This window comes from Eschrichtius robustus, chromosome 5, assembly GCF_028021215.1.
Source record: "Eschrichtius robustus isolate mEscRob2 chromosome 5, mEscRob2.pri, whole genome shotgun sequence".
Taxonomy (NCBI): domain Eukaryota; kingdom Metazoa; phylum Chordata; class Mammalia; order Artiodactyla; family Eschrichtiidae; genus Eschrichtius; species Eschrichtius robustus.
In genome coordinates, this window is record NC_090828.1 from 25,580,895 (window position 1) to 25,600,785 (window position 19,891).

At 32.6% G+C, this 19,891-nt stretch overlaps 1 protein-coding gene across 1 annotated transcript in view; it reads left to right on the plus strand.

Annotated features, from left to right (window-relative positions):
• The window catches only part of ERBB4 (erb-b2 receptor tyrosine kinase 4), a 1,107,258-nt gene that overhangs the window by 874,738 nt on the left and 212,629 nt on the right, over window positions 1–19,891 (plus strand). Inside the window, exons 17-18 of the mRNA XM_068543793.1 lie at window positions 14,208–14,340; window positions 18,613–18,735. Coding sequence (XP_068399894.1) covers window positions 14,208–14,340; window positions 18,613–18,735 — 256 coding nt within the window. The remainder of the gene's footprint in view (window positions 1–14,207; window positions 14,341–18,612; window positions 18,736–19,891) is intronic.

Sequence of the window (19,891 nt, forward strand, 5' to 3'; positions counted from 1 at the left end):
TTTTTATACCTATCTAAAATTAGATGGGTCCCATCAAAGTATGGCTGAAAGATTTCACCAAAAGTTGCCAAGGACTGCCTGATTTAAAAATTTCTTCTAATGAATGTATTGCTTTCTTTATGGTGTCATCAGTCATGTTATAGAGAGGACTTGATGGATAAGTAAGCTTAATTAATCTTCTTTCAAAGTTTGTTGATTTTTAAAAAATTGGTTTTAAGTAATCCTAGATGGACAGATATACATAAATGGATCTTTAATATTTCAAAAATTCATAAGATGACTCTGATCCTATATAGTTTTGAAATAATTTAGTAAAACTTAAAGATTAACTTAGTTCTAGCAATGCCTAAACCTTTTAAAAAAAATACTAACTCTAGATTTCTTCAAAGGGCTTCTCCCTTTCTTTTCCCTCCCTCTCTCTCTGTCTCTCTCTCTCTCTCTCTCTACCTCTTGCTCTCTTTTAATTACTAAGACATCATTACCTGATAATAAAGAATAACTAGAATGAATGTTACAGGTTGGTGACTGTTGCATATCATCCTAAAATTACTGTTGTAAATTGTTTAAATTAGATTGTAAATTAGATTGTTTTGTTTGTCTTTGACTATTTTGCCAAAAAACTAGAGTACTAATATATCAGTGGTCCCAAAGAGATAATGGTGTTTTCCAGTCACCAACTCACTGCTGGGTAGTGAAGTTAAGGCCTATTAACTGCTATCTCTTGTTCTTCTATTTGCCCTAAGAAAAACTGAAATTTTGCATTAACTCAGCTGGCATGATTATAAGTAAAGGTGATCCATTTGCCTAGGTAATTTCCCACATGGAAAAATAAAGATATGTAATCTGAAAAATTAAAAGACTGAGAAGAAATTTTGTAGATATGCGTCAGTCAAGACATTTAAAAGGAATTAATAGGTCAACTTCGTACTGCTTTTAGATTTCCTTCATGATCATTTACAAGAGAAAGAGATTTTAAAATATCCATCCCTGGATGCCTAAAACAGTATATACTATAAAATATAGCCTAATGTTAATAGTGTACATAATTTCAATAATAAAAAAATAATAGACAACAGATTGAAAAATTAATATTCTAGCTGGGAAGAGAATCTGGTTCATGTAGATGTGGATTTTTTTTTCCTTAGGAGGAATGATTTCTTTTGCATGTAAATGAAATGGTTTCAGGCAAAGTATAAAGTTGTCTTGCTATTATATTATTTCAATGTTATTTGAATTGACTTAGGTTCGATTTTTTTTTCTTTGTTTATGTTATCTGGTGGCTCTAAATCTGTATTCAGAACATCTGCAGAATCATAACATCTTCTAAGCAACTGCTTGAGAAAAAAATGGGTTTCCCCATAATTAGAAATGTGTTCTAATTAGGGATTGGGCATTTATATAAGTTCAAAAAGGAGTTATATTGATAAACATTGTTAGATGCTCTAAAATGTGTTCTTGTGATTTTGGTCACAATAGACCTCCCCTTAGGATATAAACGCTATCCATTCTATGCTAAAAACATTATTTAAAGTGGAGCGCAGTGACCAAAAGTCTCTGCAAGAAGGGTTTGTTTGTCTTTTCTCTGAGCCCTCTGCAGAGTATTTTAAAAGAGATAGACAGAAACAGCTTCACCCTATCATTTTATTTTTCCTTTGGGTTACTTCCAATCTGCTATGGGCCCAGGAATTAGAAAAATTGCGTACTCATGTTTTACCAAGTTACATGCTAATGAAGAACTCTGTTTTCTTCATGTTCTCTTTATTGATTTTCCAGTACGATATTTGCTTGAGGTTTGTAAATTATGAAAACATTTTAGTACTTTTGAATTTTATCACTATTTGAAAATGGATGGCAATGAACAGGCTGTCCATTACAACATATTTAAATTCCACAACTCAGAAACTACATTCTTGAAGAAGCTTTACAAGCTTCTACTTAGTGTTACTTGTAGATGTGTAGGGCACCTCCCCACCCCACCCCACCCCCAATAAGAGTGTTCAGTCAAGGCTGATGTAGGTAAAGCCTGGTAAATAACCAAGAGACTGTGATAATTAAGCAAACATAATAGAAGCACCAGGGTTATTAACTGTTATCTGAAAAAGGGAAGAGCCATCCGTTTTATCTTTTGCTTTTAAAAACCTGATTGTCTAGAGATAATGCATTTGATAGTTCAATGCAAGAAAAGAAGTTAAACTTGGAAAATCTGGACATAGTTCCTTTTTCGGTTAGGACTTTACTTGGGCTACAAGTGAAATTAAGCCTGATGTTAGTGGCTTCAACAAATAGTTGTATCTGTTATTCTTTAAAATACAGAAGTCTAGAAGTGAGGGAGCTGTTATTGCCTTTGGTTCTATGGATCAGTAACATCGGGGTCAGAATCCATGTCATTTTCTTATCTTTCTGTTTTGGTAGTAAGATGGCTGCTGCAGCTCTAAGCATTACATCTGAGGACACAAGAGGAGGGACAGATTTCATCAGCTGTACCTTTCCTTTCCCAGAATTCCTCTAGCTGAAATTTGCTTTTCTCTCATTGGCTAGAAATTTGTTGTATATTCACATCAAGATGTAGAAAGACTGGGGAAGTTGTTGAACTTTTAAAAAATCCCTAGATTAGAAGGCTTTAGGGAGCAGGGGATTAGGAATGACAGTTGGGTTAGTCAACCAGAAACTTTGACACAGTATTGTGAGGGTGAGAGATAAACTAAACTAATACAAACAAACAAAAATAACAACTGGTCCAAGGATTATTTTCATTGCTTTTACGGAAAATATTATTTTACTTATTACTTAAAAATCAGAAATAAGCAAATATTAAACATATATTCGCTTCAGTTCAAGAAACATGAAATAACTTTTCCCATTTTCTTTTCACTAGAAATTCTTTACAATTACACTTTTGTTAAGTTTAAAAATATATAGGAAACTCTGAAATTGTTGAAATATTTATGTGCTTTTAAGGGTTGATTTAAGATGAAAAGTATCTAAATATTTATAGAAGTAAAGTATGCATTCAGTTATTTATTTGTGTAATAATTATTTAATGATTCTTTTCAGGAGACAAACTAGCCTCCAAAAAACATGAGGACATCTGTGACACAATTCCAGCACTTAAAGGACTTATATTTGTACTTTTAAAAATAGAAATTCCATTATTTTACCTTTAAGCTCTGAATATGTACATGTCCCTAACTTTATTTGAAATTTACATATTGGTCATGAAAATAAGACCCTTAAAATTGCAACGCTATTGTGGAACTCCTAGATGAGCTAAATTAAACTGGAAGTCAGTAGATAACATGGGATATATTAGAACTAAATGTTATAGATTAGAAATAAAAGAATATTTGCCCTCAAAAGGATAGACTATACCTAAGTAGAGAAGAAAGGAACAGTAATGAGCAAGGATCTAATTATGTGTTTGTAAGCTTTTTCCTAGCTTAAATAGGTGTGGAATGTGAAAGAACACAGAAAGATAAAATTGCCATTTGCCAAAATAAGAGACTTAGGGAGGAGCAGGAAATACCTTTTGGGAGAAGAAGGGTTGTTGGAATCAAAGTTTATTTTGGAATTTCTAAGACGGAGATATTAGCTATCTAAGTGGAGACATCAATTGAAATTGAAATTAAAATATAAATTTAGAGAAGAGGAGGTCTGGACTAAATATATAGATTTGCTTATCACTACATAGATAAAGAGATGGAGGATATCATATCTAGAGAGTAAATGTAAGTAGAGAAGAGAATAAATCCAATGGTTAAGTCCTGGAGCCCTTCTACCTCTAGAGGTCAGGGAGATAAGGAGGAAGCAGCTAACAGGACTGAAAAGGACTGACCAGATAGAGGAGAAACTCAAGGAAAGACAGTGTTTTAAGAAAGGGAAAGTGATCACTCACATGATGTGTTACTAAGTGATTGGTTAAGATTAGATCTAAGAAATGACTATTTAATTTGACAATAAGGAAACCATTAGTGACCTTGACAAGTACTGATTTCGTGGAGAAACTAAATTGTAATGGGAATTAGTTCAATAATTAATAGAGCACAAGTGAATTGAGCAATTCACAATTGTTCCAAATACTATAAAAGTCTTAAATGAAATAATTGCATTTTTTCTTAAATATGTTATCACCTAAAGTATCCTATTTGCTGTTTGATTTATTTAATGATAATTATTGAGAATCTTCTTAGAGAATATTACTGGAGGTATAGGGCAATATAAAAGTAGAAGTAATAGTCCCTAACCTTACAGGGCTTATAATTTACCTAGAAATAGAAAAGAATCTGAGAGAGAATAATTATAAACAACTAAATTAAGTTTAGTTTGGGAGTGTATAAAAGAGACACATAGTGCTAAGGGGAGATACTCTTGTAAATATGATAGCAAAATGGAATGAATTGGGTCACAGAGATGGCAATAAAATTGAGGCCGTTTATTAGTACTTAGCCCTTTATACATGAACATAAGGTTGTTCCTATGAAAATTACCAAATCGTAAAATAAAAAATATGAAGTGGCCTGTTTCAGAATCATTATGTTTAGCTATCTTTTTCAATTACAGAACTTTCTTTAAGTTTAATATTTAATGCCAAACTTTAAATTCTCCATAAAAGGGATGTCATTAGGACTCAAAATTAACAAAGATCCGTATAGACTTACAAAGGCACCTGGTTTCAGCATGTGTTACCCAATGTGAAGAGCAGCTCCATGTACAATAGTACAAATAAGATTTCTAAATATATTAACTATTTTAGAGTTGTGTTACACTTAAAAGTGAATGGTCTCAAAAGGTCAGAACAAAAATAGATTGATACAGCAGACTTCAACTTAATGAGAGAAATCAAACTGAAAAATAACAGTGCCTTAGGAAAACAAAGGGAAAGGGGGAGGAAAGAAAACAGAAATGAAAAAAAGCCCTTGAACCAAGCTTTTTCTTCTTTTGCATTTCTAGCGTTCCCAGAGAAAAAAGAAAGTATTGGAAAAATTTAAAGGAAATGACATTATGTTATCCATGGCTCTCTTCAATTAAAAATGAGAAGCTATTAAAATCAACACAGGTATAAGTCTTGATATTAGAGGAGGAACAAGGGGACACAGAAATTTGAAGGCATAGTGAAAAGATAACAATATACCTGTATATTGTTCTGCACCTCAAATCCATAGACCCCAAAGAATCAACGCTTCTCCTTCCAAATGTCTTTCTCCTGATTTCTCAAGTCCATGAATGGAGTCATCAGCCTTCCACTCACGCAGGCACGGGAGCCTAGCCATCTTTGACTCCTCCTTTGTCTGTCTTCACCATCAGGTTTATACACTGAATCATTTCTGCTGCTGGAAATACTTTTCTACCTCATCCTCTATGCTTCCCTACTATGTCTCTCACTGCCACCAATAAGCACTATTAAAATAGCTAACCAGTCTTGAAAATATCTTCTCTTCATTGCCTATTTATCTAGTATATTAGGAGAGTAATCGTCCTAATATACTCTTATAGTCATATGTTAATGGAAGCAGAAAAGATTTTAGAGGAAACCATGCCAAGATTCAAATCTTGACTATCCACTTAGAATGCTTATGACCTGGGGCAAGTTATATAACCTACCTCAGGTTCATCATACATAAATAATCATGTCAGAAGAATTATTTGACATAAGACAAATAAAACACCTGGTAAAAGTCACTTTCGTTTTTTAATCCTGGAGGAAATGTTCAGTGACCCCACATGGATGTCCAAAATCCTGGCATTTTCCCTGCAGCTGTACCTGTTCTCAAAGTCTCCTCCCTTTTCATTTCATCCAACTCCCCATTAACACTTGGAAGTGCCCTCAGAGGGAAATAAGGGTACCAGCAGGGCAAAATAATTAGAAAACATATCATCTGAATGAAAAGGAGTTTTTGTTTTTTTTTTTTCTTTTAAGAAGGACACTTTCTTACTCCCTTTGTGTAAGCATTTCATCAAAAAAAAAAAAGTTTTTAGTCTAAGGCAAGGATTGGGGTGCCTTAAAAGCATACTAAAAGAAATCAAAGATGCTTTATATACATATTTGTATGTAAAATAAAACTATTACTTAAAAAATTAGTTTGTGAATCCTCTCAAAATGGGACTGCTTAAATCTGTATTATGTAATTGTACCCAGTAAACATGACAAAAATGTGTGGTGTAATGACTTGATAGATAAAGATAAATGCAATTTGCCATAGTCTATAATACCTGTTAGTAACATAGATATGTGAGATTACAGTGATTAGAATGAATGGAGATTTTGAGGTGAAGAAAATTTTTAACATAGGAGAGCAAAGAATAGTGCCTGTAATGATTTATTCCTCCCCCACTTTACTTCATAGAGAAGTATTTATGTAATATTTTCTGCTCTATTGTGAAACTAATTAATTCCTAGCATGCTGAACAATTTTGGTAGGCCACACTGAAATTTTCAGATTTTTATCTTCAATTTTTTAATCCTTTGGCATATTGCTTCAGATTACCATGTCTATGTAATGAATACGTAATAGAATGCAGTAGTACTTAGTGGATTATATATTTTGTAATTAAATATTTACAATTTTCTGTTTGTTTCATTAAACATACTTATATATTCAATCTATACAGATGATGTTAAAAGTGTTCTACTAATATAAACATTAATGATATTGTGTAATAGGTATAAACGACACACACACACACACACACACACACACAAGTCTGAGGACTAAAAATTCATCTGAGCTCTTACAAAGATCTGTTAACAGAGAAGTTCTTCCTTATCTAATTCCCTTTCAATATTTCATTTGTAGAAATTCATAGGTATTTGTCAATTATACCTCAGTAAAGCAGAAAAAAATTCATAAGTGTAAAATTCATAGGTGGATTATTTGTATCTTCAGGATGGTGTATTTAATCATGAGAACAGTTGCCTCAAAAATCAAATGTACAGGTTTGTATGCTTTCCCTAAAATTGTGACAAACAAACAAGAACCCGTAGATAGGTGTAAATATTACTTATAAATAGAAGGAAGGAATTACCATGAAACTATTAGAAATTTTTCTCAGACCTAATTCTAGACATAAAATAATCCGAATGATATTTACATATTCGTTTAATGGTAATATCTCTTCTGAAATACTTTGTAACACTGTGTTATTGAATAATATGTAACTTTTCATATTGAAAAAATATTGGGGAAAAAAGATTTATTTAAACACATGAAGACAAGTCAAGAAACATTTAAATTTAGTTAGGAAGAGGGGCAGTATGTTTTGATTCATTTGCTTCAGCACTCAATACTTCTGGTCATAGTTAAGGTATAATAGAGGAATTGCGAATCCTAATCAAAGGATAGAGACATACTGTAATACTCTAGGTCTCATCAGATAAAACTTGTAACTGTCAACTGATGTATTCCTCAGAGTCTGACCCACATCACTTTCATTTGCTCCAAAAGAAAAGATGTGTCATATTTATAGAGCAGGTGGAATTCTAGGTCAGAATAAGCACAGTTTTCACGAGGGGAAAAAAAAAACATGAATGTGGCTCTCCTTGCCCTAGTCAGTAATCCTTAAAATGTCTTCTGGGGAATTTCAATATTTCCTAGTGTTTCAAGGTCTCTTGTTTCAAATCTGAGCTGCTTTGGGGAAGACTGAACAGAGTAACAATGCAGTAGGGACTATCATTAGAATGATAGGTACCGCTTAATTTTGCTTTTCTTAAAGGAAATCCAGTGTTTTTTTAAGCGCCCCAAATCCTCTTAACTGTTTTCTCACTGAAAAAATAAAATGAAACTCAGTGAAGTATAAGATCACTTATAAACTTCAATAAGAGCATAAAGGATTTAATAGACTTAAATCACAGTGAACATAACAATGCAGCTAAAATGATAGGCTGATGAGAATTACAATATTAAGATATAACTAAATACAAAATCAAAGAGTTTATTAGAACCCCTAAATAAATTTATGTTTATTTTGTATTCTCTACTGTAGGTATTAGGTATTAAAGAAAAATCTGATGAATTGTATTTATCTACCCTAAAAAAATTCTAATGAATCATCTTTAGAAAGACAACATATATAGCTGAAAAATTGATGGATTTGAGATTACAAGATGTAAAATGTTAACATTACTATTTATGTTTGGCCTTGTCTAAGTATCTTAACTTTTCTGAGTCTATTTCATTATTTTTAATACGGAGGTTATGAGCTCAACATTGCATAGTTATTGTGAAAATATGCAGTATATGTAAAAAGAAAATTTTAATTAAAAATATACAAGTATTATTAGAATCAAAAGTCCATAGTCAATCTATTTAAATTATTTGAACCTAAGTGTAGTATATAAGACCAAATAAATCTCTGGTTTACTTCTATGAAAGGGGATATTTCTATATCAGGATAGAAAGTCTTTGACATTTTCATTTCAATTAGATTATTTCCCATTGAAAATGAAATGAATTGTTTGTGACACTATATGTGCCATAAAACTCATGAGTACCTAATGGCAGTCAAATCTTGTTTTCCTCTTATTTGGACAGCACTTTTGCTATGTTTAAACTGCTTACTTACATAATTAATATAATATTGAAAATGTCCCTATTTGCAAAGTTGCATTATTTATCTCAGTTGGCAACTGATTCTAAGAATTTTCTTTCACTAAAGAGTCAAAATGTTTTTGATCAACTACATTTTTCTTATAGCAAGAGCAAATTAGGAAACATGAAGTATATTACTGAGGATACATTCAACCTCTGGTTCATGATATACTCATGCTTTTGTCTGATGGTCAGTATAACATTTTCAGAGGGAAGATAGGGTGCAAGATGATAGCCAATGTTATCTAGTTATATTTTTAAAAGAAAATATAAGATTACAGAGAATCCTCACATCTGACTCTAATTTAGGAAACATCCATTTATGTTATATATAGGTTTATTACAGGCAGTAATTAATTTACCTTGCCAGGAAGTGAAACTTGTTAATACTTAGTCCTGTATGAATGTGTATGTATTCGTTTGTTTATTTATACATATATATGTAAAGACTTGTTATCTTAAGGTGTCCTAGATTCTCTAAATTGGGCTAAGTATTTATTAAAGGATAAACATTTGATTTATTGCTCACATAAGGGCACTTTTGAGAGTGAATGGGGTTCTACTGGTACTTAACAGTGATGCAAACTGAGACTGTCCTGGCCTACGGGAGGTATATGATTTGCCAGTGCTTAAAGGTATTTGATTTAAGAATAGTACTAGGCAGGATCTAGAGGCAAGTGTATCAGATCTCAGGAATCCAAGAAAGATTAGCTGGCTCCTGCTATGTTTATTTTTCATTGCCTTTCGTGAAGCATGTACTTATGTGTATCTCAACTGAGTCATCTGATAGAGGCACTGCTCACAACCAGCGGAGGCACAACATAATTAAAGCTCTGACTGGTCTGATGTGGAAACATCTTTCCAGCATGATATAGCACTATAAGGAAAAAGCATGCAGATTTGAAGGTAAACACAAAATAATAATGTTAGAGGCACTATTTTATAATTTTATTTAAACTTTCTTATACAAAAATGTCTGGTTAAAATTATCTGACTAGCCTGCAGCTTTTCTTTGTTTGTTTTTACTTCTGTGTAAATTTTTAAAAAATCAGTTTAACCTTTAGTGCCCATAGATAAGCAGTGAAGCAGCCCTAAGTCTGATCCAGCGACTTCTGAGGACCCATCTTCAAACTATTTACTTTAGAAGCTTCTAAAAGTGGAGTTCTCTGATTTAAAGTCAATACCGTGAGTTACAAACTATACTGTCAGTGTGTTATAGGGCTGCTGATTGATTCCTTTATCTGTAACCGAAAATTATTCTGTATCTAAGAAATGAAGAAAAATATACCTATATTACAAGCTTAAAATCATTTTATTTGGTGAAATTCATATAAAAGAATCCTATAGATTTAGATTTGGTGACTATATTAGTCAAACTACCAGTTTTACTGTTTACAATTTTAAAGAAAATACCACTGCACATTTTTTGTAGCATAGCCTGCCCTTGACATTAAATGAAAATTGGTATAATGGAATAGTTTTAAAACCATTTGAGTTTTAATCATAAATTATATTGACTTTACTATATTTTATTTGTGATCTGTTATCTGGAAGGAAACAGATCAATGAAAGAAAATATGTGGATGTTTATAAAATCAGCTTCCATGATTCTCTCACATTTTATATTCTCCAGTGAGGAAAAGCATGGTTCAAACAGAGTAATGAATAATAAGAATACATCTTATTATATGAGTAGTATGGTTGGGGAGACACTACTCTTCTATATATAACTGTTTAAAATAGGTAACTGCATTCAAGGCAGTAGAGTATAATGCATTGTGTTGTCTCTGAACTTCTAAATGAAATTGTGAAAACCAAGTTACATGCTTTTAAATAAATTAGTTAAGTTCATTTGTGATTCAGAATCCTTATTATATCAGTTTCTATGAGTAGACAATATCAGTTTCATTATACTATTTCTAAATCACAGAATAAGGTAAAATATCACTCGATAGCATCCTTTTAGAAAAAGCTTGCACTTATCACTTGTCATGTCCTATCTTGTATACTTTAGGGGATCCCAGCGATTTTTAATGGACAGGCAAAAGACAGGAAACAAATAATAATCCTGTTACAGATAAGGGATTACAGAGTATTCTAGGTCTCTTGGTTTTGATTTCATTAATAGTGTCACATTTTAGCCTCTTGGAGGCTACTCTGACTAACATATAAGAGGAACACACCCTCTTTCAGGAATATAGCCTAGTTGGCAATAGTCAGCATTGAGACCTAGGAGGGATATACAGTAATTTAAAAAAACAACTTAAGTAACTATATCCCTTTTATCCAAAGGATCCTCATAAAGAGTGAAGCGTTAACTCTCAGGAAAAAAAAAAAAAAAAAAAAATGGGCATCTATCCTACACCTACAAATATCTAGGAATCATCAAAATTGCGGGGGGCGTAGGAAATGTGTAAGTAGTGTAACTTTTCAGATTAGAGTGGTCTTATAAAACATAATGTTAATTGTAAGAAACATAGTGGTAATTAAATGTCTCAGACACATTAAGCTACAATGAATAGAAAATATCTGCAAAAGCACGTAGATCATAAAAGTGGACAGGGAATAGCAAAATGAATTCTTAATTGAAAAGATGCAAAGTAAACATTCAAAAAGAAAAAATAAAGAAAAAACAAGGCCATTATTGTAAAACTAAGCTTTTAGACAATGATTTATTTTTTCTGTATTTTTCTTAAATTTAATTAACTTTTATTTCAAAGGGAAAATATATTGTAGAATATTAGAAAATGCCCAAAAGTAAAAATACAAAAATAAGAACACTAGAGTCATAGTGTCTTATTGTACATTCTTCCAGATCTTTTTACACACATATACGTGTATGTGTATATGAATTTTTTTCTGATTTAGATCCTACTGTTTTGTAACTCAGTCTTTTCAATTTCTGGTCCACATCTTTACATGCCAGCACATTTTTATTTCATCTACTATCTAATCCATATTCTAATTTCTCAAGTTATCTAAAAAATTTCTGTACAGTTGGCTTCTCCATGCTAGAGTCCAGGCCAGGGTTGCATTTCATGTCTGGTTTTGTGACTATTAAGTCTTCTTAATCAAGATCAGTACCTTTTTTCATGATATTCACTCATTAAAGAGAACAAGCAAGTTTTCTTATAGAACATTGTCCCTTTTCAATTTAATTGGTTGCTTCCTTGTGGTTAATGTTCTTTTTCAAGAGTAACTTCCTCTGGAATAAGAAGAGTGTGGCCTCTTAAAATGTCCAAAAAATCATTTATGTATGAGTTTTAGGTGCAGAAACTCTATTTCTTTACTTCTTCAGGTTGGTTGTACCTTTAGCATTCCTGCAGAGTGGTAAAAGAAGAAAAAAGCTAGAGGAATGCAAGTCAACCAAGGAACTGCTGAGGGAAAATATCAAAACTAAAAGCTAACTAGAAAAATCATAGAAATTACTGTCTATTGAGTTTTTGAATGTTTTATTTTCATTGCCATGACTAAACTAAGTAGTAATGATATGATAACTGATATCCATCCAAATTAGATGAAAAAAAAAATAGAGTCAGGGATCCTGTTTTGTCCTATTGGAAGTGATCATTCCTAAAATGAAAAAAAAAAAAAAAAGAATTTTCTTTTAATTTACAGTGACATTGACAAATATTGTCATAAATACATACCATTTATTCTTTTGCAAAATAGATAAGCAGAGGAAGTTTAGAGTTTAGTTCAAATCCACAATTAACAAAATACTGGGGACTATTCTCAATCATACATAAATCCTTTGCAATAAAAAATCGGGCTCAAGAAACAAAAATACAGTTCTTTTTATAGTAGTGGCTTTTCAGAGACATGTTAGGCACTTGAGCTGAAAATTATGCCTTGGGTTGAAAACTAAAATATTTTCTGAAATACATATAACTGGCATACCAAAAATGTGATCTTACACACACCGAAACACATCACAATGATGAGTTTGTTTCCGTACTTTAGTTTAATTTTCTCAGCATAGATTTTTAAGTCTTTAGAAAATTCCATTTAGGAAAATCTAGTTGAATTATAACAACATTTCAGTATGCTGCAGGACTTTGAACTGTCAGAAAACAACCTTTAGGATGAACTACATTTTAAGGTTTCTTTGCAGTTTTATATGACAATAATATAACAGTTACAATGTTTAAAAGACATGACTTAATTTATAGAAGAAGTTACCCAGATTTTTTCCTAGAGCTCTTTAAAATTTAAAAATTCTATTTAGGATCATCTGCTTTCATTATTTCCAATCTGTTTTTGAGCAAAAGTTTACCTTTCAAGAACAAGTAATTTTTTTTTTTTTTTTTTTCTGAAGGAGGGTAGCTGTATAGAGTAGCTTCTTCTATAAATAGGAATATAAAATATAAAACACTTTACTATGGAAAACATGAACATTCAGGGAATTATTTTTTAGTTTTGATATCTATCATGACTTCATAGTCAACACCTATGTGTTTTACTCTGAACTGTTTGCTATGGCATATGAAATTAATATATTTCAGGGCTTTGACTACAGAAAGCTCATAGATACTACTCTACTCTAGAACAAGAAGTTAAGACCATAAACATTGCTTTTCAAGCAAGCAAAAAATTTACCTTAGAAAACAAAAAGGTGATCAGTTTCAAAATTATACATTAGCTAACAATATATTAGAGAAACATTTTAAGAATAAAAATCTCCAGTCAATTTCTTCCTAATCCCTTATTAATACTATTTACATATTTTTATTTAATACTTAGTGTGTAGACCTCTTTCATGGGTATATGATGCTTAGTCATACTTTTAATAATAATGCTTACTCCAGTCATCATAACTCTGAAAACCCATCTGACCCAGTTCTTCATCTTTCTCGTACCCTTTGTCCCAGCAAAGTTGCCCTTGCCAGAGTTTGAAATAGCACTTTTGTCAGTGCATCTCTCTGTTGGTATCTCTGTATACCAGAGGTGTGGGGTTCACAGGTCCTCAGAGCACTCATTTTTGGTTTAGAACAGTAGTTCTCAATTGGCGGTGATTTTGACAGACGTTTGGCAATGTCTGGAGACAGTCATGACTAGAGGATGGAGGTGTTGCTGGCTTCTAGTGGATGGAGGCCAAGGATGCTGCTAAACATCCTAAGATGCAAAGGACAGTCCCCAGAATGAACAAGTATCCAGCCCCAAATGTCAATAGTGCCACTGTTGAGAAAGCCTGCTTTAGAGAAAATGTTGAAAATAATATTATAAACCACAACACTACTATTTAAATGCATTTCTACTTCTTTATAGATAAAAGTAAAATTAAAATGATTTAAAATGATGCTATATCAAAAATTTGGCATACATTCTTCATTTTGTTATCAAATTTTACATTTTTTCATCAAATGGCATGTTGTGGCTGCTCATCCCCAAAGATTACTTGTCTGTGCATGGTTTATTATTAAAAAATGAAGCAAAACAAAGAACAGGTACAGTTTTTACCATGAGAAAAGTTTTGTGAAAGCTTTAATGCGTTTTTAATTTGCATTTCTTCTAATTGACTAGACTTGTGATATGTGGATAATGGCTTGTCCAACTGCTTTTTCCTCTTCCTCTGTCTTTTCTCTCTTCACACTTTTTTCTTTTCTTTTCCATTCTGGTTGGCAGGACTCCTCTAATTGCAGCCGGAGTCATTGGCGGGCTCTTCATCATGGTCATCGTGGGTCTAACATTTGCAGTTTATGTTAGAAGGAAGAGCATCAAAAAGAAAAGAGCCTTAAGAAGATTCCTGGAAACAGAGGTGAGATGTTCATTTCTTCTCAAGTGTTTAGGGATTTTCATTAGGTTTAGAAGGTTTACATACTCAGTTTTTTAATCCAAGAGAAAATTCTATTCAATTTCCTGCTGAGGGTTTATATTTTATAGTATGGTATACAAAGTTGATGGAAAATCAGAGTATATAATAAGTGTAGTCAAGGCGGGCTCATGGCTTGAAGAGGGCAAATAGCAGGGGTCAAGGAAATTATCATATTGGGCCAGATCTGTTTCTTTTGGAGACAGGGGTCCATTAACAAGCTCTAGGATATACAAGTAGCAGAACTAGAAAATATCTGAGTCAGAGAATATCTCAGTAGCAGAACTAGAAAAACGTTAGAAAGCGATAGAATTTTTTTGGTTTAAAATAAAGCCAGATCGCCAAGAAATGTATGCTTTAATTAGGGTCATTAAATTGGTAGCCACTGATCTCATTATAGCAGCAGTGAAAAGATGAGCTTCAGGATAAAGCTTAGTTTTGTAATAACATAGGTCTTATCACACTATTTATGAGATGCATTTAATATTATGCCTGTTAGTTATTGTGAATATGTAAATTATCCATAAAATACTATAATTTTCTTTTGTATTGCCACACTGAATTCTCTAGCATGCAAGATGATCGTTTTCACCATAAAGGTTATAGGGGACAAACAATTGCAGAAGACCATGCGTTACCATATCCTTCTCAACTCGAATCCTACCTCTTTCTGCTGATACACGTATCCATGCCTATCAGAACATTTCAGAGCAAATCTGTACTGAGACAGTCTGCCTTCTTTGCGTTTGTTTTCCATCTCACTGTCAGTGTGACAGTTTGACTTTTCCTCTTAACACTGAAAGGAATGGGAATATTCATTCATTCATATGTTTCTTACACTGATAATGAATTAAATTTTAGCTCTTTTCCCCCAAAAGTTAAATCTAGATAGAATTATTTGAAGGTTTCAGAAAGCTACTATATAGTTACGTATAAGAAGATACTTCTTTCTAATGATTGAAGTTATCTGAAATTAAATGGGCTGTCTTATCAGTAGACACGTTCAAGCATAAAAATGGTAGTTATATACACGGAGTGAACATAGTAATGATTCTGACTTGAGCTGGATGTTACACAAGATCAACTTGATCACTTTCAGCCTTGTACATGTGAACATGAATAAAAGTTTGGGCACAGCACATGTGCTGTGCATATTTTCAGGTTAGCTAGGATGGTGGAGGCAGGTAGAATTCTCCCTTATGGACAGCTTGGAGCAGTCACTGAAAGAATTTTGAAAAGTGAAGTAAATAAACTAGAGTTGGAAAGGAAAGAAAGGTTTGGAATAGCAGTGGATATTTAGGTGATTGAATAAATAGAAGACAAATTCTGTCTCTTAACTATGTGTAGGAAAAGCTCATTGCTATGAAAAGAGTTGTTTTGTTTTGTGCTGTTAATATGGTGCTTTCTAATAATGCCCTCCAAATTGGCATTTCATTACTAAATAAATGCATACTGATTGGTTTTATAAGCATATTCTATTTTTTATAGAAAGTTATCGCTTAGGACTAAATTAGCTAACTGTTGAATTCTCATCTTTCTCTCAGTAAAAGTAAATAACTGTGATTTTCTACCATCTAAATAGAAGAGGAATTCTTAAGAGGTTCAACTTAAATTCTTAAATACTGAAGCTAGAAATCTGCCTCAGATGTGAAAACTTTGTTAAAGCATGATATGTTGTTGGAAGGTTTTTAAAATTGATACACTTCCCAAAATCATGTTGACCCAGATTGTCTTTTTTCTGTTGCATGCATAAAAGTAGAAAATCTTTTTTTCAATATACACTTATTGAGATGCACTATAAGCTGGATGCTTTGATAGATGCTGTGATTTAGAAATGTATTAATGAGATATAATCCTATCCCTTGAAGAGTGACAGATTTGGTGCCTATATTATGACAGGTAATGTTCCAGAGTTTTCCACCTATGTATATACCGTTTCATCCTTTAACAATCTTCTAAGATAATTATTGGTATACCAATTTCACAGATGTGAAATGAAGGGCCAGGAAAGGCAAATTGCGTTCTAAGCCTGTAAGCGGCAACAATGATATACAAACCCACAAATTTAAACTCAAATGTCTTTCTAGCATACTGGGTCACAAAATAAAACTGTGCTCTTTTAATGGTATAATACTCAAATTCCTGGGGGAAAAAATGTGTTTGTAGAAAAAAATTGAATGATACTTAATAAAATTGTGGGTAGAGTTGTAAAGTTTTCAAAATATGAAATTATTGCACAGTATATGCCTATATATAATACATGTATATACATTTTTAAGTCTATCTAGCCTAAACTGCTAAAATCCAGTCCCCAATCTTGCATATGATTTTTGTTTGACTTTTGTATATGATTTAAAAGTTTTATAACTTTTAAACTTAGAAACTTTTATAAAAGTTTCTTACTGTATACATAGTATGTGTATCAAAATCTACCAAAGAAATTCTGCACAGCAGGATTCAAATGAATGGGATCCTCTGCAGGAGATTTTTTTCAGATTTGTTAAAGAATTGTGTGACTCTTTCTCAGATTTATGGGACTTGAATGCAGTTATATGCATTATTACAAGATAAATTTGAAATTGAAATAAAAGTGTATTAGTTGCCACACTGTTAAAAAATAGCTTAAGAATATTGATAATTTGTATCACCTTTCCCAAATTCTTGCTAACATCCCTAAACTTTACCTACATTCAAGATTCTGTTTAGCTAATTAAGTAGACCATTATGTTCACAGAAGCATGATAATAATAACCAAGCTGAGGACCGCAGTGCAGTTAGCCTTATAAACAGACATTTTGAAATACTGTGGTAGTTTTCAAGACAATGTGAGTAGGAGTAGGCCTTAATTATTTCCTTATGCTGAGGGAGAACAAGCTATTTGTCTGTGTTTAAAGTTTAGTTCTTTTATTTAACTTAAAAATAAATTTTAAAAAAGCTCTTGTTTCTCTGACTTGCCTTTTTCCTCAAGCATAGATAAAACTCTAAAATTTTAACATACAGTATAAACTTTCTGGTACCCAGAGTCTCTCTTCTGTCTACATTTTTGTGTTCACATAGTCAAGAAATTGGCACACATTTACATACCTTTCTCCTGCTTCCCCCTCCTCTCTGGCAATGGCATCTAAACTATGACACCTAAAATTATCAGCCTAATTTTACCCCTTTTGGCTACCCAACCCACTTTAGGATCTGGTATTTCCCACCCTAATCTCACCCTTCAGACCTGTCCTTCTCCCTGTATTATTCTCCTTCATGCCTTGCTCCTTCTCCCTGGTGCTGTGTCCAAACTGTTCTTCCTGGTGGCAGTGTCCTCCCCCATGTCCATCCATTTTTATTATCTCAAGACCAATTTTAAAGTGTGCCTCCTTTTAGGAAGCCACAAAAAGCAAACCTCACTCCCCAGTGGTTATTTTATTCCTCTGCATTTCATAGAATTCATTTATGATCTAGAATCAATTCATAGCATTTTAGAATTTTTAACCTAGAAGGTGCTCTAGGGCCTTGCTACTTAAAATGTGTTCAAGGACCATCATCATAAAGAGGAATCTCCTGGAATTCTGTAAAAATGCAGATTTCAGCCACAAATCCATATCTACTGAACCAGAATCTGCATTTTAACAAAAAAACTCTGGTAATTCATATGTACATGAAAGATTTAGAAACACTGTCTTGGTGTATTGACATTGTGCTAACTTGTTTTTTTCTCTTCTGACATGTCTGTCCTGACTTCCCTGCTAGGTATTAAATGCTAAGAAGGTAGCTTTTTTTAATTTTTAAAAATTGTATTTATTTAATTTTTATGCATCGAATATCCTGAAATGAGAAAAAATTTTGATAGAGTACACTGGCATAAGTAAAATCTCTAAGTCTTAGCTGAAGTTGTCCAAAAGGAAGGAGCATGAAAAAGTAGAATTAAGAGCCCCTAATTAGTCTCTAAATGTCTATAAAAAGTGGGAAAAAAATCCCCTAGACTAGTGTGCCTCAAGGTAGGTACACATTTGTTACTTGTGTTCACCCAAGTGAACAGCATGAGAAGAGAAAGGGTAGGGTCAGAAGGAATTGTGAGTGATCCATTTTACAAACATATGGTTTGTCAAGGAAAAGTGATCTTGTGTGTGTTTTCTGTGTGTGAGAAAGTGAACCAAACAGAGAGAAAAAGAGAGGAACACTGATTGTTGGATCGAAAGTTGTATAACCTGTACTCTTTTTGCTTTGTAGTTGGTAGAACCCTTAACACCCAGTGGTACGGCGCCTAATCAAGCTCAACTACGTATTTTGAAAGAAACTGAGCTCAAAAGAGTAAAAGTACTTGGTTCAGGTGCTTTTGGAACTGTTTATAAAGTAAGTAGAAAATAACACATACCATCAGTTATTTTCAGTTTTGTTTCAGACTTGTTTTAAATAATAGCCAAAGTTATTGTTCTAGCCAACCTAACTTCCTCTTTAATATTCAGAGAGGAGAATCTTTATAGTATTGAGAAGTTGCTGAACAAATGAATTCATTAATTTTTATTGACCAAACTGGGTTGGATACAGTTATGAAAAAGCAGGAAACATGAATGCAAAGCCAAAATATAATTCATTCTCTCAATGCCTTCTGAGCTCCTTTTGATATCATCTCCCTTTGGCAAATTTGTCCTTTTCCAAAATACCCAGATCCAACCCATTTTCCTTTACCCCTACACAAGAGGAGATCCCCAAGAGACCTGGGCAATATGCTCTTCTTTCTTTTCTCTAAGTTCAGGTTAGCTAGAAGGAGAGGGTGACAACATGGGTTTTTAATAAGAGAGAGATTTCTGGAAAAGGAGAGCTTGAATGATAGCATTTGCATGTTTACTTATTTAACTTAATTACAAAACCAATTCAAAGGCCAGGCCCAAGGTTAATTGTGGTGAAATTTATTTTTAATGGTAAACAGCAAGAATTAGAAGCTCTGTTGGGATAGTACTAAATCCTTGTAATGTCCATTACTTCAATTCCCAAAATTTGCTTTGACAAGTTTCTCAAAGCTATATGCAAGCCTACATTTTTACAAATATGTTGGCTAAAATATGTCAGATCTTAAGAACTTTACATCTTAAAATGTTATTTTTTTATATTTAAGACAGATTTATTTAATGGAAATTATTAACAATTGGAATATAAACCTTAATTTTCTCTCTTGAATTTTCCAAAAATAATGTAATCTCTTTAAAATAAAACTTTTATTCTATGGTCAAAATGCAAAAGTTTCTTAATCTCTTGTTCTGCATATTTTGTTCAATTAAATTCAAAATTATTAGCTGATCTTTTTTGACCCACCTCCTAGAGTAATGAGAATAAAAACAAAAATAAATGGGACCTAATTAAACTTAAAAGCTTTTGCACAGCAAAAGAAACCATAAACAAGACAAAAAGGCAACCCTCAGAACGGGAGAAAATATTTGCAAATGAAGCAACTGACAAAGGATTAATCTCATGCTGCTCATGAGCTGCTCATGCAGCTCAATATCAAAAA